This window comes from Amblyomma maculatum, chromosome 7 (genome assembly GCF_055883805.1).
Source record: "Amblyomma maculatum isolate TAMU_Amacu chromosome 7, ASM5588380v1, whole genome shotgun sequence".
NCBI classification, from domain to species: domain Eukaryota; kingdom Metazoa; phylum Arthropoda; class Arachnida; order Ixodida; family Ixodidae; genus Amblyomma; species Amblyomma maculatum.
This window is the reverse complement of record NC_139350.1, coordinates 90,224,844-90,247,070: the sequence shown is the minus strand read 5'-3', so window position 1 is coordinate 90,247,070 and position 22,227 is coordinate 90,224,844. Positions and strand designations below refer to the sequence as shown.

The 22,227-nt window shown below is 45.9% G+C and overlaps 1 protein-coding gene across 1 annotated transcript in view; it reads right to left on the bottom strand.

Annotated features, from left to right (window-relative positions):
* Positions 1–4,673: 4,673 nt before the first annotated feature.
* LOC146183929 (uncharacterized) overlaps positions 4,674–22,227 on the bottom strand; it is a 30,373-nt gene continuing 12,819 nt past the window's right edge. Inside the window, exons 2-3 of the mRNA XM_084608439.1 lie at positions 5,186–5,814; positions 4,674–4,685 (exon numbers count right to left, since the gene is read on the bottom strand). Of these exons, the coding sequence (XP_084464565.1) occupies positions 4,674–4,685; positions 5,186–5,814 (641 nt within the window). The remainder of the gene's footprint in view (positions 4,686–5,185; positions 5,815–22,227) is intronic.

Here is a 22,227-nt window from a genome sequence, read left to right as displayed (position 1 = left end):
GGCTCAGTGTTCGTGAAATTTCATCAATTAAATTCACGGCTTGAAAGCTGCGGCATTCGAGTTCTTTCCTTGCTATCCGAGGGTGTGTGTGTGTGTGAGGGGGGGGGGGGGGGGGGGTAGCAGGGCAGCTACTAATTCTGCTGCAGTGCTGCGAAAGTTTTGGTCTTTATGTGTCTCCTGTCAAGAGTATTTGTTAGCATAGCAGAACATATAACTCACTCCTCACTAACTGGGGAAATCGTGATGGAGGGACATTATGTAACGTGTTTAGACTGTTAAAGTTGGTTGGAAAACGTGTTGGGCTAGCTTGGTCATTCCTTAGTATAAACATTTTTTTTTGCTCTTGTTCCTCTCGCATTTTTCTTAGCTGACGTTTTGTTCCAGACATACAGTTTTCTAAATAAAATACACTCAGAGCGAAAGCGAATTAACGTTTTCATACCAAAAATGACTTCGGTGTCTAATCTTTCTCTTAAATTAAATTAAAAAACAGCACCTCTTCTCAAATCATGAGCTCTACTGCATATACAGCGTGGCGCAATCAAGGACAGCTCATAGATTGCACTAGCCGCCCTCGACACTTGACTCCTCCGCTTTCACCTAGTTTTGCAACATTTAAAGGAAACCAACACACAGAGTCGGCTTCCTCTGCTACTTTCGATGTTTGCCGACCCTCGCCACAAGGGCCCGAAGGACTTGTCGCCTGCAGACCCTACATGTCGCGGCCGCTGTCGACTTCTCGACCAACACCACAGATTTCTGTCCGCAGACCGCGTAGACCGCGTTCGCAGGCCGCGTCTGTAGACCGCGTCAGCAAAATCATGTCCGCAGCAGTTGTGAGTAATTGAGAAGTGGTAGAGGTTATTGAGCGATGTCAATCGATAGAAGGTGACGCAATGTTGTGTCCGAAAAGATACTTAGTTAATTAGGTAATTATTTAGAGGCTAAAAATGTAAAAGTAAAAGAAAAATGGTCTCATTAGCCAATGGCATGGTGCCACATTTAAGTATCAAATACTAAAATAGTAAATTAAGTCAGTCAATTAGGGTGACGTGAAGATGTATCAAATACTAAATAGTTAAATAAATCGGTCAATTAAAGTGATGTCAAGGATGTGACGTCAAGGAACCTGAAGTCGAGCCAAAAAAGGGCATGAAGGGATTGGCGCGCAATTTAAAAGTACCTAAGACTAAAATAGTGAATTCAGTAAGTCAATAACGGTTACATTAAGGATGTGACGTCACGCAACCGGGAGTAGAGCCGAAAGAAGGCATAGGAAGGAAATGGCGCGCAATTTGAAAGTATCAAATAATAAAACAAGAAGGGAATTATTGCAAAGTCAAGGATGTGACATCACGCCATCGTAAGAAGAGCCAAAAAAGGGCACTATCTATCTATTTGTTATCTATATTAGGAAGAAACAGCGCGCCTTTAAGCCATGGACAGTAAGAGAGGACGGCACAGGGCTGACTTCATCTAGTTATTTTATTACAGAGCGGCACAATATATACAGCAATAATCGTCGGGAAAACAAGGGGGACAGTTGCTGGGTTTGCATACGTCAGAAAGAACAGTCTTTCTGTCGCGTTAATTATTAGAAGAGCGTGCTGGGTCTTCCACTGGCTAACAATAGCATTATTTTACGTAGTCATCCCTGTTCAGGACAATTCTATGGCGCGCAGAAAAAAAGACCGTGAAGTTTCCTTATCCTACCCGCGAATTAATGACACTTCCGACAACCGTGTTACAATTATTTGAGATATGTCCATCAAATTGAGCGTCATGGGTGCGTGCGGGGCGTAAATTTTAGAGCTCCTAAGGGACGCGATGGGGAGCGTGAAGTGGAGAGCTCGGGAATAATTTGCATTATGTGGGGACCTTTAATGAGCACTGGGATCGTACAACACCCGGGTGCTTTTTACATTTCACCAGCATTGAAACGCGAGAGCCGCGGCCAGTTTCGAATCCAATTATTGCGGCTTACTGTCAGGGCGCCTAACCATTCAAGAACCGCAGCGGCTCTACCTCGTGTAGGTGCGTATATGTCGTGTATAACACTCAATGAGAGCGTACTTGTCAAGACTAGAATTTTACTGCGTTACCGACAGCGTTAAATGAGCCATTCCACAAGCAATTCGGCGTTCACGTTGTGAGCAAAAACTGGCGAGCATGCCTGTGGCCGTCTAGGGAATGGTACGCGGATTACAAGACGAGACTACAGCGCACGACCCAGATGGAATGAGGTGCCAACTCGGACAGCCCATTGAGATTAGAGCGTCAGATGGCAATCGAACGCTCCGAAGTGTTTGGATCACGCGGGTCAGGCGCGGGTGTTTTCTTTGCATTGACATCTAGCAGCGCTACTGGTGCCGCTAAATGGGTCTAGGGACGTTTCGAACTGCCTTTCCCGATTTTTGCTCCAAACCTAGGCGTGATCAAGTGTGTGTTGTAATGGGTAATTAAAGCACATTACCTAATCTTACCTCTAGGCATGCGGGCTCGTTTCCACGACTTGAATAAAGCTGTCCTTATTATTATACCATATATTTTTTCGCACCTCCGCCTCCTATCTCTGGTTCGCACAGCAATATATTTATCTCACGTAGCAGCTACGAAGGCCAGCGTTCTTCTTCTTCTTCTGCCTTGATATATGGCACATAACCACGAAGGGGGATTGGCCAGGGTTCAATATGGACTCCCAAATCTCCTACACAAACTGAATTAGTGCATTAAAGTAATTGACAAGAAAACAAGAACATGAGACTTAGGATCACAAAATTGATTAAAAGAAAAATACGAAGCAAAAATTTGGAAGTTTGTAAATTTGGAATACAATTAGCAAGGGAATCTGCCCGTAGCTGGGATGTAGTCATGTAAGTACTGACAAATGTGAGGCAACGCAAATCCTTTCGCACTCGCACGGACGTAGAGTAGAAGCGTGCAATTTAAGTTTCTAAATGCACCCTCCTCTGATGTGAAAGCCTTCGGCTAGCGAGAAGGAAGTGATCAATATTTTCAATCTCACTGCAAGCCTCACAAAGGTTTGTGGGGCTGATCCCGCAACCCTTTTAAGTTGCGAGTCATTCGCAGTTCATTGCTTCAGTCCATCAAGGGACACCGTTCCGTCATCGAGTCCTGTTAGAGCAAGAATGTAATCAGGGGGATCTTCTGATTGCAACTCTGTCGTACGTTGTGGCAGTAGACTCAGGGCATGCAGAAGTTGCTTACCCGGCGAGTACTGGAGCTTGTAACGGAAACCACCCAGGAACAGAGCCCAACGTTGTATGCGCGCGGCTGCGAACGATGGGGTCGGTCGATCAGCTCTCAGCAATCCCAGGAAAGGCTGGTGGTCAGTAACAAGTGTGACCTCTCGATCTACAAGAAAACCCCGGAACTTTGTTACGCCAAATGCAAGGGCTTCGCGTTCGAGTTCCGAGTAATTTCGTTCAGCCTTTGTTAAGGTTCGCGAACGGAAGCATATGGGCTTGTTCACCTTGCCATACGTGTGGAACAGCGCGGCTCCAATCCCGCGTTGCGAAGCGTCTCACTCTAACTTGAGGGCTGCAGCCGGATTTATATGGGCAAGTACCCTGCCCGACGAAGGACTTGTTTAGCTTGCATAAATGCCGCCTCCTGTTCAGGTTCCCGCACCCATCGTGCGTTCTTTTCTAGCAGCTCGTACAACGGTGCAAGGACAGATGATAAATTTGGCATGCACTTGGCGTAAAATGTGATCATGCCCAAAAATGCGCGCCGCTCCTGCACATTTTGCGGACTAGGAGCTTGCGTGATTGCTTCACTATGCTGTTCTGTCGGATGTAAGCCCTCACGATCAATTCGTGGACCCATGTAGGAAATCGATGCCTGGCGAAATTTACATTTGTCCAGTCTGACTTTGACCCCGTGCTTTTGGAAACGCTGGAGCACAAGTCTTAATGTCTCAGTCTCGCCGTGTTTTCCCGATACCACAATATCGTCGAGGTATGCCTGAACACCTAGTATGCCTTGTGATATCGTGTCGATTTTCCGTTGGAAAAGGGCAAGCGCAGAAGCTATACCGAAAGGCAAGCGGTTGGAACAGAACAACCCACGATGCGAATTGATAACGCACAGTTTCTTGGAATCGTCATCGAGAGGGATCTGATTATAGGCGTCACGAAGGTCAAGAGTGCTGAATTGTTCGCCGCAATTCAAAGACGCAAAAATGTCATCAATAACAGGTAGCGGGTACTGTTCCAGGAAGCATGCAGCGTTCAGAGTTGCTTTTAAATCTGCACAGATTCGAACACTGCCATCCTTTTTGAGTACCGGTGCAATCGGTGTAGCCCACTCTGCGCGTGTTACTGGGGACAACACTCCGATAGTTTCAAGCCTTTCAATCTCTTTGGATACCTTGTCGCGCGATTCAAATGGAAGAGAACGGGCCTTACAGAATTTTGGTGTGGCTCCTTCTTTCATTAGCAGATGCACTGGTCTGTCAGGCCCAATTTTTGCTGAAAGCATCTTGGAATTCCGAGAGCCCATTGTCAACCGTTGATGTGCAGTTCTTCCCTAAGCTCTCCGTCAGCTTAGCACCGACGTTGAGGACTGACGACCCTGCGTTGCTGAACTTTGATATCAATTCGCGTCCGCAGAGACTTGGTCCTGAACAGTCAACAACAATTAATGAGCCCTCAACTCTGGCCCTGTTGTACGAAACAAGCATATTCAACTGCCCCAGCACTGGTAAGGTTCCTAGGTAACAGGAAAGTTTGATATGGCACGGCGACAATGGTGGCCACTGTTTCTTGTGCTGCTCAAAAACTTGCCTAGGCACAACACACACAGCCGAACCAGTATCGACGATCATCTCTATATCGCTGTCACACCACGTGAACGTTCGGCGAATCGGAGGTTCCAATTGAGCTTTCCGAAACGCAACTAAAGTCCAGATATGCATGCTGTCGGCAGCGTCATCCAAACTCTCCTCTGTTACATTTAGAGCTTGGCTTGACCTGCTCCGAGCATAGTTTTTCCGGCGTTCCTTGCTGACGTCGCTAAGACATTTTCTAGCAAGGTGCCCGCACCTGCAGCAGCGGTAGCATCGAGCGTTCGTCCAGCCACACGCGTTTCCGTTGTGTTTAGTGCTTCCGCACCGTCCACACTCTAATACCGGCTCGTCGAAGCTCTGTCGACGTGCGCTTACCTTCATTACAGCTGTCAAGTCCGAAGAAATCGCGTTGGCACCCTGTTCTGCTGCCTCAGAGCTGAACGCTATCGCTTCGGCTTCCTGCAGGGTGAGGTCTGTTTTCGCCAAAAGCTGCTTTTCCAGGGCACTTGACCGGACGCCGCATACTATCTTGTCGCGAAGCATTCTATCGAGCATGCTCCCGAACTTGCAGCTATCCGCTATTTGGCGAATTTCGACAATGAAGGTATGAATAGACTCATTTTCCAGCTGGCGACGGTTGAAAAAGCGGAAACTCTCCGCTATTTCGTGGTGTTTTGGGTCAAAGTACGAACTTAACACTTCGATTACTTCTTCGTACTTCATCGCATTTGCCTTCTTCGGTATAACTTTACCTGAAAGCACTTGGACTGTGCATGTGCTTAGCGCAGAGATGAGCAACGCCCTTTTCTTCATTGGATCTTCGATTCTACTTGCTTCGAAGTAGGCTTCAACCTTCGTCAGATATGCGCTGCAGTTGTCATCGCGGTCGTCATACTCGGGAAGTTGGTGATGTGCCATGGTTGAACTGGTTGCATCCAGCGTCTCAGTCTTGACCGTTCTTTCAGGTTGGTTCTCGTCGTGGGTTCGCAATGGGCTCGTCGCCACTGTTACATCACAAGGATGCGCATTGCGCGTTCCGTGCTTCCATGAGCCACAGGCGGACGCTCGAAGTAGAAAGGCGTTTATTCAGGCCGAACAACGGGCTTATATAGCCTGACCGGGAGAGGGGGAAAGGTGGAAGGCATTCTGGCTGGCGTACGCCAAACGGCGTTCGCCAACGGCGGAACTATAATGCAGAACGTTTTATAACACTACATAAATAAAGATTTAGGCTAGGAATCCTGCATCTCATAAGAGTCATCGTTACCTCACACTGCCGTGATTCACATGAACGAACTTTCCATGAGTATATGAGATGCTGGTATTCGGCTGTAGATAGCAAGGGATCATTGCATGAAGCGGCTAGGTATTGATAACGCTGGAAACGTGACATTCCAAAAATGGTGATATTAGGGATGGTACATGAAACAGATGCATAAAGAGCTCATTTAGCCAGGAAAGCTGCCGCTTCGTTCTAGAAAATACCGCTGTGACCGGGGACCCAGATGAACCGTATTTCTTTCACCCACACCGGTATGAAATATTTTAGTGAGCGGCAAAACAGAGCGTCCCGTGCTTACTCCAGTGACAACAAAACGGAAAGAGAGTCTGATAGAGAAATTATTTTTAATTTACTGCAGGGAACTTTTAGTAGTGCTAGTCAAATTGCCATAAACTCTGCTAAAAATATCGGTGTGTAATCCGGGACACGCACCGATAAACTTCAGGAAAGAAACTCTGAAAAAATTCCAATCGCTGCTTTCTGCGCAGTCACAGAAGCATTAGTGGCAATTACAGTGTGATCAGGGAACTTTTCCATGTGATCACATAGGAGACTGGATATTAGACTTGAAGGTCATTAGATAGAAATATAGAATCATAATTTATATCCACAAAGGACGTTGAGCAGCCAATAGGACATATAGAACCGAGGTCCACACCAATGTTTGCTAAAATTCTTTGCGTGAAAACAACCCGGGGCATGCAGACGCTTGACCACTGGTGAGTGAGAAAGCGTTCGCAGCGACAGCTCGAGCTTCGTTCTTTTTGTCGTCTTCACAACTTCACTGTCGTCGGCGCGCGACGTCTCCGTTTTCTTCTTCTTTCTGCTTTTTCGCTGGTGAGGCATCTCTCTTACAATACTCCCCCTGTGAAAAGACGCCATCCTAGCGGATTAAGCGGAGGCCACGATGCCAGGATCATAGTACGGTTCGAGGCGGTCAAGGTGCACAATTTCACGTCCTCGTCGGCGATGGTCTGTTGGCGGCGTGAGGGGCTTGTTAAGGTAATTACCCGGGGAAGTTTGCTTAAGCACACGATAGGGTCTCTGGTATCGACTCTGAAACTTGGGCGACTGGCCTGAAGTAGAATAAGGCATCCAAAGCCCCACCAACTATTCTGGACGATAAACAGGCGGCAGACATGAGGAACCGGCGTGGAAGTTTTTCTGGTGGAACTGGTTTCGAGTTGTGATTTGACGGGCCATCTGACTGCACTCTTCGGCATAGGCAGCAGCTTGAGAAATGGGTGTCAATTCAGAGACTTCAGGACGGTAGAGTAGGATCGTGTCCATTGTGCAACAAGGTTACCGGCCTTACAGAAGGAAATAAGGTGAGAAACCGGTAGTCGTTTGCGTAGCAGAATTGTTGGCGAAAGTTAGGAATGATAACACACGGTCCCAATTTGAGTGGCTGGATGAACCATACGTAGCCAACATTTCTCCCAGGGTCCGATTAAATCGCTCGACCATTCCATTTGTCTGGGAATGGTAGGCAGACGTCTTACGATGAATAACACTGCACGCCTGAAGAAGGGCTTCTACATCAGACAAAAACACACGACCACGGTCACTAAGTAATTCCTGTGGCGCACCATGCCGCAGGATAAGGTCCTCAAGGATGAAACCAGCTACGTCACGAGCAGTTGCAGCTGGTAAAGCAGCAGTTTCAGCCTATCTGGTCAGCTGGTCGATGGCAACAATGATCCACCTGCTGCTGGCGGAAGAGCAGGGAAGAGGCTTGTAAAGGTCGATTCCAGCACTTGCAAATGGCCGAAGTGGACAAGGTAGATGCTGCAGGGGAGCTGGAGGGCGTGGTGGGTTCTTGCGACGCTGACAGTTGATACAAGAGCGGACGTACTGGCGAACAAAAGATACATGCCCTGCCAGTAGTAACGATGGCGGGTATTTGTTTTCAGGAATCCAGCATGGGCGCACTGTGGGTCATCGTGAAAGCTCGCGCAAATGACTGATCGGAGATGTCGGGGAATAACAAGCAGCCATTTTAAGCCATCAGGGAGGTAGTTTCTGCGGTAAAGGAGGTTGTCACGGATAGTAAAGTGATGGGCTTGACGTCACAGAGCTCGAGAATGATGGCACTGCGATTGGTTGGCCGGAAAGTTCATGAATGAAAGAATCCGGGCATCTTTGCGCTGCTCAGATGCCATATCCATAGTTTCAAGGGAGAAAGGCGTGAGGCCAGCGACAGCATGTGGTCCAGGGTCAGAGGTCACAGGGGAGCGTGAAAGGGCGTCAGACCGATAAAGGACACGAATGTCATAGTCTTGAAAACAGAGAGCCCCGCGGGCGAGGCGGCTGGAAGGACCTTTGAGGTACGACAACCAGCGCAGAGCATGGTGATGGGTGAAGACATCGATTGGTCGACCATATAAGTAAGGACGAAATTTTTTAGTGATGGCCCAAACAATCGCCAGACATTTTCTTTCTATTACTGTATAGTTGGTCTCTGCTTTGGTCAGGGCACGACTCGCGTAAGCTAAGACGTAAGCTACGCTTGCGCTCAGCTTACGTCGTAGCTTACGCGTGTCGTACCTTGACCCACGGCCGGTCTCGAGGGAGAGAGCGCTTCTCTTCTCTTACGGCCTCTCCAATGGGGTCTGTTTCAACCGCCTGCCGCGCCTCGGTGGGGTCGCCACAGCCCCACTGCTGCTCCTCCGCTACAGCCGTTTACGCGCAAGGGAAACGCGCGCTCGCTTTTAGCTTCGCCCGCGTCAGTTGCAACTGGCAGGTCCTGACATTTCGCCCCTTATGGTTTATACAAAGTCCGTCATCAACATCGAACATTTATCGTGTATGAGGAATAAAATACAGTCAACAATCCGCTCACGCGCGCGCTCCTTCGTCAGTGCGGCCGTGCACGGTCGAATGAAGCTTCGGGTACACTTCAACATTTTTTACCTCTAAGTTTTGTACAAAAATAAATTTACCAGGCTATGCAATCTGCCTTTGAATGTTTTAAGCAGGTGCAGCGCAACCTGACGTGAGTGCATGGTGAGCAGTTGGGTGGAGATTCTGTCAACCGCTACCGTTTTCGTTTAGATCAGAAGGCACCGGCAAAAATTCATGGCGCGTCTCAGATTCAGAGTAAATAACAAAAATTTACCCATATAGTAAAAATTTCACTTGTCTAGTGGACTGGGCTGTTCTAGCTTCGTTCAAAACGTATCAGTCGGTTGAAAGAGATGTATATGTAGTCTCGCGACTACTTTTAATCAATGAAATGGGCATAAACAGTTAAGCAGAATCGAAAAGAGCAGCAAACAATAAAAAAAAATTCGTTCAAAGTTACACATTGCACTATATATTCATCAATTCATCAAAAAGCGACCTGCGTCTAGAAAATTCAGGCTCAAAATCTTCCTGCACGGCTTGTGCACATAAGGAGTTGGCCTTTCGGTCTTCTCTGTCACTTTCCTGGTATAATTAATTGAGAAGAAGAATTCTGAGAAATTTTTAAAATATCAAAGAAACGGACCTAATTACATATACGTTGTCAATTCCTTTCTGGCAACTCAGTGTTGAGCTCTGAAATGCTGACTGAATCACCGATCTTAAGTACTTCGAGAACATTTGTGTGTATTAGGTGCACGGCAGCTTTTTCGAAAAAAAAAAAAAGGTTTGGCCAATAGGCCAACAAGCTCATGGTTTCAGATAATGCAGTCCACTAGAACATTGTCCTCGTAGAAGAGCGTACTGCATGGGGCTGCTTCTTTCGCTAGTTTCAAGAAGAATAGCGCGAGCGTCAGACCCGAAGCTGATTAACTAAACGATATATCCAGCGACGTAAGGTGAACCGGAATATGTGACAGTGGAAAATGGGATGGTAGGAGATGCCATCACTTCCTTCAGTGCCTTGATTTTGCTCTCAGATGAAACGTCCGTCTTGACAATGTAGTCATGTATAGTCATGTGCCGCTAGCTGTTACGGCCCTCGCATCTGGCATATGTCATTCCCTTCCGCACATTAACCTTACTTTCCCGAAGAGAGCCTCAATGGGTCGCTATATGAGGCTTGACATGAGTCTTCAGTGAGAGTGTCCTTCTTTAACGCTTTAGAAGTTTCTTGCATACTTTCGTTATAGCAGGTGAACTCATTTGTAAGTCACTGCATCGAGTATCACCTTCATCATTTATTGGCCTTTTTTTACCACATCGTGCACAAGTGGTGTCATGAATATCAACCATTTTTGTTTTCATATTAAGCACAATATTATGTAAAAAGTTCATTAAAACAATGTTTATTTGCAAAATTAAAATAATGTTTATAATACCACACATTGCCAAGTATATGAATTGTAATAACACTTAAAACTCTACCCTACAACGTTTACTTTGACTGTTATACTAATACTTTATATCATGCAAGCATTTTGCAATTTACATTACATTTTTATGAAATTATTTTCATCTTCGGTGCTACCTGAATGGTTTCGCATCTAGCGCTGAAAGACGGTTTTGCTGTTGCAGACGAGTTGCTGTCATGTTAGCCTTGAAGAAGCTTCGATGTGATCACTGCTCATTCAGTTTTCTTTTTGTTCCCATTCGTTTACAGGCTTGCGAAAAATTCGGATTAAAATGAACAAAAGTAACTACCATGCCGCAATGTATGCCATGCTTGTCGAACGTTTGCTGAACGACAGAGTTTTTTATATCCGTTCACGTGTAGTACGTTGACGACATGCCGCTGCAGCATCTACCCTCTGTGCTCTTTAATTTCGGGGCTGCACTCACCACGAAACTCGCGAGCGACAACACGAAACCAGGCAAAAACCACCCGCCGCCGCTGAAGCAGACGCGGAGCGAACAGTGAGCAGGTCGCGCCCCTTGCGGTGGCGGAGAACGTAGCTCAAGGAGAAAAGTTCCCATTGTTCCCGCAGCGAAGAGGGCGCGCGCTCTTTCTTACGGCCTTATATATATATATATATATATATATATATATATATATATATATATACTCGAACACTCGAAAAAGTGGACAGGACCATCGCGGCCGTATCATCCAAGATACGGCCGCGATGGTCCTGTCCACTTTTTCGAGTGTTTCCGGCGGGCTCCAGTTCACCAGCGATTTTCCTTTAGAGGGACAGCTTCAGTTCCTGGACTTAGTGATGCAAATAGGGGAACAATGTATATGTTGGTTCTTCAAACCCAGGTCGAAAAAAGCGCTGCTTCCATATAGCAGTGCCCATTCAAAGCTGGTCAAGAGAGGCATCATTTCGTAGTGCATCACGTCGGCCCTGGAAAAGTCATGCGTCCATATGGCTGAAGAAAGTTTTCAGCATCAGCTTCAGCGTTTGCGAGCTGCCGGATATCCTCCGCATATCATTTCGAGCGTGTGCGAGAAATTGCTACAGAAAATGAAGTCTGGCAGCAAAAGTAATCAAGAAGAGCAGTCAGTGAAGATCCACTTAATCCCGTATTTTCATAAATTTTCGCACAATGTCAAGAGAATTACGAAGTAAGGCGGCGTCAACATCGTTTTCTCCGCACCTTGCAAACTCTCGAAGGTGTGTGCGATGATGAAAGAGAATAGGAAGCCTCCTTGCACTATCAAACATAAAAGGAAATTCACAGAATGTGCTCCTGGAGTAGTTTACCGCATTCCCCTAAGTTGTGGAAAAGTTTACATAGGCCAAACCGGCAGATACTTTAATGAAAGAGCAAAAGAGCACAAGTTGAATGCGGAGAAAAATGAAAGAGGGTTTTTGGCCGCGCACTGTGCTGACTGCAAGAAAGAAAACAAACGGGAATGCGTGCCTTACTTTGAGATGACGAAGTTTCTGGCCAGGTTGAAAGACAAATGGGAGCGCCTAGTAATTGAAACCTTCTACATCAGCACCACAAGCTTTTGCGTCAGCAAGCCCTCTATTTCGTTGTCGGAAAAAGAATTTAAGTTTTTGGAAGGTCATGTTTAGGCTCTGCTTTGGCCTTCTTTTATGAGTCTGCGTTGTGGGTTGCGTGTTGGTCGGATGTCATAGCTTCGCGACTTGTTGTTGTGGTTGGTATTAATGTTAGACAATTGGTTTTAGCCTGACTTGGTACCCTTTTTCACTGCATTTATTTTTTCTGACGAGGCTTGTATAAGCTGCTTGTGTGACCTGGTTTTTATACCATGTTTCGTTGTCCAGCCTGAAGATGGTAGTATGATGTACTATGGGTTTTGTCTTGCATCACTGTGTTGTATTCGTGCATTACCATTTGATGGTTGTGCTGACAATCCGTTAGACTGGAAGATTTTGGTTTTGGTTTACTTAGTGGGCCGGCCATGGTTAAGTTTATCATCTCTGCAACAGAATTTGATATTTTTTGTTGATTTAGTGCACGTCACTTCTTCGCTTACTGTTTTTTGTGATTAGATAGTAGCGGAGATCGCGTATATATGCCTTGATTTTCTTCACGAAATAAAGTTGTCATTCTGCGTTTGTGTGCGTCCTGCCTTTCCTTATGGTCAAGACATTTGCCAAATGGCCGCCTCCGGTTGTCGCGTTAGACTGTAGCCACGTCCGCCCGTCGGTGTCGCCAGCGGTGTCACCTCGTAGGGCTCCATAGCGGAAAAAGAGATGCAGTGAAGCGCAGAACGAAGAGGTTTCGTAAAAACTCGACAGTGCTGAAATTCACCATCAGAATTCGTCGTTTTACCTGTTGTACTCTGGTGAGCAAGCGACTATTGATCGAATTGAGTAAAGGTCTGTATTCTTGCTGGAACTTACGACGCATTTAGGAACTCTTTGCCAGCACGGACTCGCTCGAAAAAAAAAAATGGTTCAAAGCGCTACTCGCAGGTGCGAGGCAGTCGGTCCTGACGTCATGGTATAGCTCGACAGCTACTGGTTGGAGGGGGTCCTTTGATAGCTGGATGCCGCTTTTTTCTTAGCCAGTGTTCTTCTGAGACTCTGGTTTGACCGAAATTTACCAGTAAACTCTCGTCATATCTAGAAGGAAGATGTATTAAGCCCTGGCTACTTCGTAAAGCCGCTCGCGGGTTTTTTTCATCGTAAAGCCATCAGCCTCAGTGACAGCATTCAAGTGACAGTAGTCAATGCACACTCTTACCGTACCATCTTTTTTTAGCAACGCACCATAACCGGGTGTGCAAAAATATTTTTTACCGAATACACGAGTCTCCAATGCATCAGTTGTTTAACCTGTCATTGTACCTCTCCTCTTAGTGCTATCGGCACACGATATGTTACGAATTGGTAGCCTTTGCTCCTTGAAGCAAGGCCATTTTGTACTCACCAATATACACCTTTCCGGCTTTTCAGAAAATGCGCTGCTGTACCGTTTCAACAGGTGATCTAGATCCACTAACTGTCGGTTTTGACAAATCCGTGTTTTCCTCAGCCCCTGTCCTCCCGTTTTCACTGAATCCCGGGGTTTTTTCAATCGCTCCAAACTCTTCATCTGATTCAAAGACCATACCTATGTTATTCGCACAGCGTAATACGAGGCGGTTCGCGTGCACTAATTTTCTGCATCTTCCGGGACTGGATAATATAGCTGTCTGAGCTCACCTGCCGTTTCACTTCGGCAGGACGGATCCACTTGGAAAACATTTTCCCAACCCGGCCATCTGTTTCGAGGATCATTATTTGCTCACCCACCTCAAATGATTTCTGCCTAGCCTTGAGGTTGTTGTACCTGTCAGTATATTACCGTTGTATTCGCTCAATTCGTTGGTCTGCGGCATGCGCTGCTTCAGCCATTCTCGCTCGGAGCTCGGCCAGATACGCAGATGCAGCTTTATTTACCCTGACGGAAGCTCCCATGCCCTAGTTCATATATTTTGCAGTATGCTAGGTGGTCTCTGTACCACCCTGCCGTACATGAGGTCGGAAGGGGGTATTGCTGTGGTTCGTGTGGCAGTTGACGGTACGCCCAAAGTAGGGAAGGTATGATCCATCCCTGTCCGTCGCATGATCGTGTATCACGTGTCTCGACATGGACCTGAACACCCCATTCCACCTCTCTATGAACGCATTGCTCTGCAGATGTTCTGGCGTAGAGAAATGTATCCATGCTTCAAACCATTCTGTCAACTCTCTCGTTAACGCTGCCGTAAAATTAGCACCTTGAAAACTGCACACCAACTCTGGTACGCAGAAACGCGCGAAAATAACCAACAGCGCCTGACAGGTGGCTTTGGCAGTTAGTACTCGCAGCTGACTTACTTCCGGCCATCTCGTGCAAATGTCAATTTAACACGATACATGCCGATGTCCGTGCGCAGAAGCCAGCTCAATAGGACATGTGGTCAAAATAAACAACTTGAAATGGATGTTGCGGCCGTATCAAAGCAGTTATTGGAACTCGGTCGCCCACCTCCCGGTTGGCGAAAGTCTGACACGTATGAGATGACTGGTAATGCTTCCTCACGTCTGCAGGCACTGTTGGCCAACAGGAAGCACTGCGAATACGTTGCTTTGTTTTTTCTATGAAAAATGCCCGCTGCGCGCTATATCATGGACTACGGTCAGCATTTTCCTTCGGCGCATCTCTGATAGAACCAGCTTTTTGCACTGCTTTCCATCTATGTCCTCTTTGTGAAACAAGCGTCCATATCTTGGATCACCACGCCATGCGTTCTAGTGCGTCCCTGTACCCATAAACTCTTCAGTGAAGTATCTTCTGTTTGCTCTTTCGCGCATTTTTCAGTGCGTTACTTCCCGCCCAGTGCCGATGATGCTGATGCAGTCGCTTCCTCCTGAACAGTCGTAAATCTGCTTTATAACGCCGTGGTGTTCAGTGTCCTGTCTAGATCTCGCGCTCTCCTCAATCGCTTCACAGGTGGCCTCTTCTGCCTGCATAAATGCACGGCTATCTCAGAAGTTTGTTCCTGCACTCGCCTAAGCTCATCAGATGTTACATGAGCATCTATCCCTCTCGCCAAATGGCGCGATATTGCACGCAATGTAATCAGCTGAGGGGCCACGCACTCGTCATTACCAGACAGGCTGAATGGGACCTGGAGTCGTGAGCAAAGTGGTATATACAACAATCCGCCGGTGGCGAATCTCAGGAAAACTGCATTGCAATGCCATTTAGCAACACCTATCTGGGATCGAAACGATATTTGCGATTCCCATTTTATCAGCATGCATGCATGTCGCTGTCCGTACATTTGCCGCTGTCGTTAGATGGCAGTGAGATTCAGTTTTCCCATGCTCGGTCACCGGCTGAGTGTTGTATACCACTTTTGCTCACGACGTACATCAAATCAGATGGGACTGTATTTCTAAATGCTCCATTAAGGCGAACTTTGCCTGCACCTTCAATATCGCTGTCGGGATAACATCCCTTCTATGAATGGTAATATCTGCCCGCATCAAGCGGCCCTTTGACCATGGCCGCTCCTCCCAACATTACCGTTGACTCCTCCTGATGGCCCCGCGACAGTGGACCCGGTAAACAATTCTTTATGTTTCTGGGAGAACCCACAAACGTAACTTTGTGTTGACCCTTCAGCACTACATACGTTTACTGGATTATCATGCACAAACCTGCACCTTTTGGACCGAATAGAGGCAAACCGATACAGCGTCCGTGTACTTTGCGATGTCAGTGTACATTAAAGATTCTCATGTTGTCGAAATTACTCTGTATCCCTCCTCTGCGGCACCTTCCTCTCTTTCTTCTTCCTCTCCCACCTTCCTCCCTTCACTAACGGCGCGATTCAGATATCCGCAAAGAAGTATGACAGATCCTACGCCTTTTCTTTCCTGTAAATGAAGTTGAAACCAGCTGATTCCTCCTTTACTGCGTTTGGTTCTGTGTGCTGTGTGATGCGGCGTTCGAGGAATCGCCAAATGAAATATTCAGCAAGGGCGTAAATTGGAATCTCGCGATATCTCGCGGACACACGCGCGGGCGGACATTCATGAGCCTATAAAGGCTTTCGCCTTAATATAAAACAGGCCAGTCTCGCTTCTCAGAAATCCGCGGCCGCTGTGCGGACTGCTGTCGCTTGCCGACCACGCAGGCATCTCCGTCAGTGCTCGAACTCAGCTCTTTGTGCGTGTAGCTAGCGCCACTATACTCACCATCCGCTGGCCTTCTCGTCGAAGACAGGCGAAAAACTTGCGTAACGTGGGACAAGGATTCGTGCACAATTCTTTCAGTGGGTGCCATTCTCTCGTCACGTTGAAACGCTCGTGCTTCAAACTCGCGTGCTCATCGATATCACACGTTCCTGGAACGTCCTATAAGGTGCCTCGATGGCCAGCGCAGGCGAAGGTATCGAGGCACACTTGAACGTCCGCCTGGGAGTTGCCCCCAAACGGCTTCAGTGAGCGGCACGAAATCGACCGGAAACACAGTATTTAGAAACAAAACGCCATTTTCAGAGACTACCTCTTCTTCCCGCGTCTGGACGTTTTGAGAGGAATAAAGGAAGGGGGGGGGGCGTCTTTCTGAAGCGAAGACACGTAACCTGGGTGTGGCCGACGACTTGCCATTTATGATGGAGTTTTCGTCCTTTCCAGCTAAAGTCCGCCCATCTTCGAGGTCTTTCGCGTTGTTACGTTCGGCGTACAGGGCGCATGGTTGCAGTACAGTATATATACTCTGCTTCAAACGTGTCATGCGCCCTGTACGCCGATGCTTTTAAGTGTAGTTATGGTAGAGATATCGAAAACAATTGAAATATGCTGATGATGATGTATGCGCACGTAGTTATCGCATTACATCGAAGACATTTACGTCACTTTGGCCGTGCAAAAGTAACGAAAAACACTGTGACCTTGGAATGCATTCATTGCGACAAGATGCTGTGGGAACAAAGGAACCGGCAGTTGAGCTTCTCTCGGCATCTCAACGTAACGTGCGAATGATCTTTAATACAACGTATTAATTCTTTATTGACATTAATGATGAAATAACCGTTGTGAGGCTGTAAATTCATCATTCATTGCTATAAGTAGAGAGCGCCAACTTTCGAATAATTTAACACTACACTTGTCCCATGAAGGCCAACCCACTCGTCAGGAGTATGGGAAGCAGCGTTAATTTAACAGTGCAAACACGCTTTAGCTTTTCGTAATGACTCGTCTCTGCCCATGGTAACGTTTTGCTCCGTCTGCTTCATGTGATGAGTCACAAGCGGCAAGTTAATTTAATAACGAGTGTTATGGTATTACAGCTTCTATTGACCAACACGTAAATGACAGATCTCTCTTGTGTTGTAACAGAGATGTGAAAATGAAGAAACGCTATAGAATGCTATATCATTTTGTCGAACGATTAAATTTTAATTCGCAGCAAAAGGTTGCCATCAAGACATAATTGCTTGTGGTGGAGGAACACTGCAGGACAGTCGCAAATATGGGCAAGGTTTCACTTGATGCCAAAGTACATTCAGGTATTCGTATCCCGCACCTCCAAGGACATACAAGCATGAGAGCGGGAAATAGGCTGTACGAAAGTCCACCATAACAAAAGATAAATTATAACAGTTTTTATTTGAAAATATTTGAAGAATTGAGACTGACTAATTATACTGCCGTTAGGTCAGCCTGCAATGAATCAATAGGTCCGAGAAATACTCACTTTCTTTGCTTACTTAACCAGTAAGCCTCATCATATTTAATGCTATCTAAAGTTTATGTCATCATTCTGGCATGTCACGGCACAGGATTTGCGCCATGGCGTTTTATAATTAGCGTCCTCACATGAAAAAGCCTTTTACTTCTTTTTTTTAGGTCCAGCAATCAACCTCAGACTCACAGTCTGAGTTTGAGGTGAGGTTGAGTGAGGTCGGTGATAGCTTCTGAAGAATTTAGGGAAGGTCAACTGGGCAAACCCCAACCTCTCTGCGTGAGGTTGAGTGAGGTTGGAATTTTTGAAATCAAATGCCCACCTTTTCTCACGACTGCCTTCTCAAAGTGAGATCTGGTGTCAGGTGCGGGGAAATGGTATCTGAAGTTACAGAATATACGTTTGATCTAGAACACTGACCAGGAGCTGCAATGAGCCATTTTGGTGCCCTCAGCAAAGCGCCTGCTCCGGAAGCCGAAGTGGATGATTTTGGAAGAGGCATGAATGTCTAACGGAGCTCACAGACGACTAGTTGAGGCTAGCGCAGAAAACAGACTCAACGTTACAGTCTATCACAGACACCTTAAGGGAATCGTCCAAGACGAAAGGAGCGCACCACATAAGAGAAAACGGGCTTTTCAGGAGATCATGCAACAACGGCGAGGAGCGCTTGGTATGGGCGGTGCCCCGAGAGCACGTTGTCAAATCGTGATCACAGAAGAATTCGCTACCACGTGACTTTGTCACGTAGTAGCGGGTCCTTCAGATTGACAGCTTCGTCTCGCTGCTTACTTGTTCGCACATGTGCCATATGCACCCCGTATTTTAGAAAATCCGGGAAGAGGTTTTCTGATATCTGAAGCAACGCGTTTAATCTTATTTGCTGTCAGTTGTGCTCTTCGCATGTGCTCGACTGTTCTCCTCCTTAATTTGGTGACAAAAATCGGTGGTCAATCGTTTCGTTCAAGATCGATCTTCTCTTCTTATCTATCACATTCATTTCCTTGCCAAGGCTGGCCGGATCAGAACAGATTCTTTTTTTGTTTACAGTTGACTAGCGTCGCAACCACTGAACCCCTGTGAGCTGTGGTGTGGGCCGTTGTGCGAGCCGATTTATTTGCGAGGTATTTTTCTGCCTCTCTGCATGGTTTTCAGAAGACTCTGAAGGCCAAGCGATGCCCATCCGTTTGACGAGTACGTCCAAAAACAGGATGCTACCGTTCGCTGCATACCAGCCACCTTGCTAAACCACAGGAAGAAAGTAAAAAATTGGGAACACACAGAATCGGCGCTCACTCACATTCCCGCGCATCGAGCATTTCGACTGAGCAGCGCGGTTCTCTCAAGGAAAAAAAAAAGAGATTAACAGATGTTTAGCATAATGAAACATTGTGTTCAGCGAAAGTTTCACACCTTTGTTACGGTTAGTGGAACTCTTTCGTAGCCCGATTTATAACTGGCACATCGGTATACGGCCCGCTAAGTGCAGCATCATAACATCATCACCACTGGCTGGCTCCGAGTCTAGGCGCATTTGTTCCTCGTTCCTACTTCTTATTTATTTATTTATTTATTTATTTATTTATTTATTTATTTATTTATTTATTTATTTATTTATTTATTTATTTATTTATTTATTTATTTATTTATTTATTTATTTATTTATTTATTTCAGATACCTCAGGGGCCCTTGGGTGAGGGCTTTACATGAGGGGTGGGCAAGCAACCTGGTGCTAATAAAACAATGTCTCCATAGCTTTCTTGAAATGGTCCGGGCTTGTATGAAGGATGGCACTTGAGGGAAGATTGTTCCAGTCACGAGCTGTTTGAACAAAGAAGGAGTGAAGATGGGTGACGGTGCAAGCAGGTGGAGGGTAAACGGCCTTATGGTGGCTTGTGCGGGCTGAAGAACGATGAGCAGGCTAAATAGGACAGTTATAAGGAAAATTGTGAAACATTTTATAGTACAAACAAAGTCTTGCAACAATACGGCGTTGTTGGAGGTTAGGTAGGCATGCATTATTTTTTAGACAAGTAACATTGGTGGAGTACAAGTAATTTGAGTAGATGAATCGAACGGTGCGGTTTTGAGCAAGTTCGATGGATTTAGTTAAGTTGAGCGGTGTCCCAGATGGCAGATGCATACTCTAATTTTGGCCGAATTAATGTTTTATAAGCCAGTAATTTAACCGCTGGTGAAGCCAGGCGTAAATTACGACGAAGATAGCCGAGAGTTCCATCAGCATTGGTAATTATGCGCTCAATGTGTGTGGACCAATTAAGAGTACCCGAGATATCAACTCCAAGATATTTAATGCAGTTGAGGGATGAGATGCTGGAACCGTTCAGAAGATAATTTGGGGTAGGGTAATTTTGTCGTCTGTGGAAAGAAACAAGCGCAGTTTTGTTAGTGTTTAAGACCATGAGCCATCTACGACACCACTCTTCTAAAATTTGTAAATAGGACTGAAGAATATAGCTATCTGCAGAGCTAGCTGTTAATAGAACGGTAAATCACACAATCGTCCGCAAATAAGCGAATTTTTGATGAAATATTTTTAGGTAAGTCATTGATGTAAATTAAGAAAAGGAGAGTGCCGAGGACTGTGCCTTGCGGCACACCGGAGAGTACGTTAGCGTAGAAGTTGTGTGGTGGCCTCTAGAAATTGCTGACGGTTAGTGAGAAAAGCCTGAATCCAGGTGAAGACGAGCGGGTTAAGGTTTAGTTGCGAAAGTTTCAGTAGTAACCGTTTGTGAGGGACTTTGTCAAAAGCCTTCTCGAAGTCGATGAAGAGGGCGTCAACTGGTATGTTAAGGTCTACGTTAATACTTATATCGTGAAGAAATAGTGCGAGTTGGGTTTCGCATGAAAGTCCTTTTTGAAATCCGTGCTGGTTAGGGTGAAAGAACTTGACAGATGTAAGAAAACTTGTGATATGCGAGTACATAATGTGTTCCATTATTTTCGAACAGACGCTGGTTAGTGATATGGGTCGGTAGTTAGTAGAACCTGGCTTAGGAACTGGAACAATCTTACCCACTTTCCAATCAAAAGGGACGATGCTGGATGACAATGACTGCTGAAAAATATGGGACAAAATAATACTGGTGATTTCATTTGTGTTTTTGAGCACTTTAGCATTGATGCCATCGATGCCAGCTGATGACGTCAATTTTAAAGATTCGATTAGTTTCAAGATTCCATGGGATGCAAAGGTTGATATCTGGCATGATGTGATGATTATACGAGGAAACAAGTGGAAGGTTATCGCCTGGCTCTCTTGTGAAAACGGAGTAAAAGGTTAGATTGAGTATTTCCGCTACCTTGTCATTAGGGACAGGCTGTCCTTCCTTATCCATTAATGATAAAGGCTTATCGTTATCTTTGGGATTAATTGCCTTCCAGAATTGCTTTGGATTAGTGCTAAGTTAGGCAAGGTGCATTCATAAAAAGAGCGTTTAGATTGAGTAACCTCTGAGTTATATAGTTTGGATGTATCTCAGTATATCTGCCATGCTTGTGGACTGTTGGTGTGTTTGGCTGCACGGAACTGACGATTCTTCTTGTTTTTAAGACGCCTGAGTGTAGAATTAAACCGACGGGAGGAACTACGCTCGCTAATGCTTATGGTTGGAATATAGGTATTCATTAGTTCATGCATTTTAGATTTAAACATTGAGCAGTTTTGCTCTACAGATCGCTCATAAAAATCAACAGAGAGAAATTCCCAAACCTTGTTAGTTCTTCATTGAAATCTCGATAGTTACCTTTGTCGTATAATGTGAGTTTCTTATTGGTTTTGGCTGCCCGGTTAAGTTTGGTTAGGAATATTCTATGGATTACTTTATGATAGCTAACTTCGTCTAGGTATGCGAGAGGAGTAACTCTATCGGGATTTTTTTTAAGCACGAGATCCAGGATGTTAGCTGAATGACGGGAATGCCTAGTTGCTGAGTCAACGATCTGGGATAGCGAAAATGTTAGGCACGTGTTAATAAAGTCGCTTTCAGTATTATCCTTCGAAATGGTGAGGGTGAAATGGTCAGGCCAAGTATTACCAGGGAAGTTAGAATCGCCGAATATAACCATTGGGGAATGCGGATACAAGGATCGTACAGAGTGAAGGGCGTCATGGAATTGGGACACGAACGAGCTGTCGTGATCAGGTGGGCGATAGCATGCGCCAAGGATGATATGGGGGGTGTGCAGCTCTGCAGCAAACGAACACGATTTCTAAAGAATTATGAATAGTTATTCGGTGGCAATTCAAATCAGGATGAGTAGCAATAAGAACACCGCCGCCCCGTCTGCTGTCGCGGTTGGCACGAAAAACGTGGAAGTCAGGTTGGGAGGGAAAAATTTATGAATCATATATAGATGAATGCAGCCATGTCTCAGTTAGTGCTATGACATTAGAATCTGATGGATCAATAAGGTTAGCAAAGATATCACGTTTCGGCAGCACGCTCCTTATGTTAGTGGAAAGGATGGAGATGGATTTCATTTGGTCGTCATGGTGCGCCAATTGCTATGGAGAACGAAGAACAACTTGTTTACTGACCGGATCGTAAACGTATGTGTCCTTTC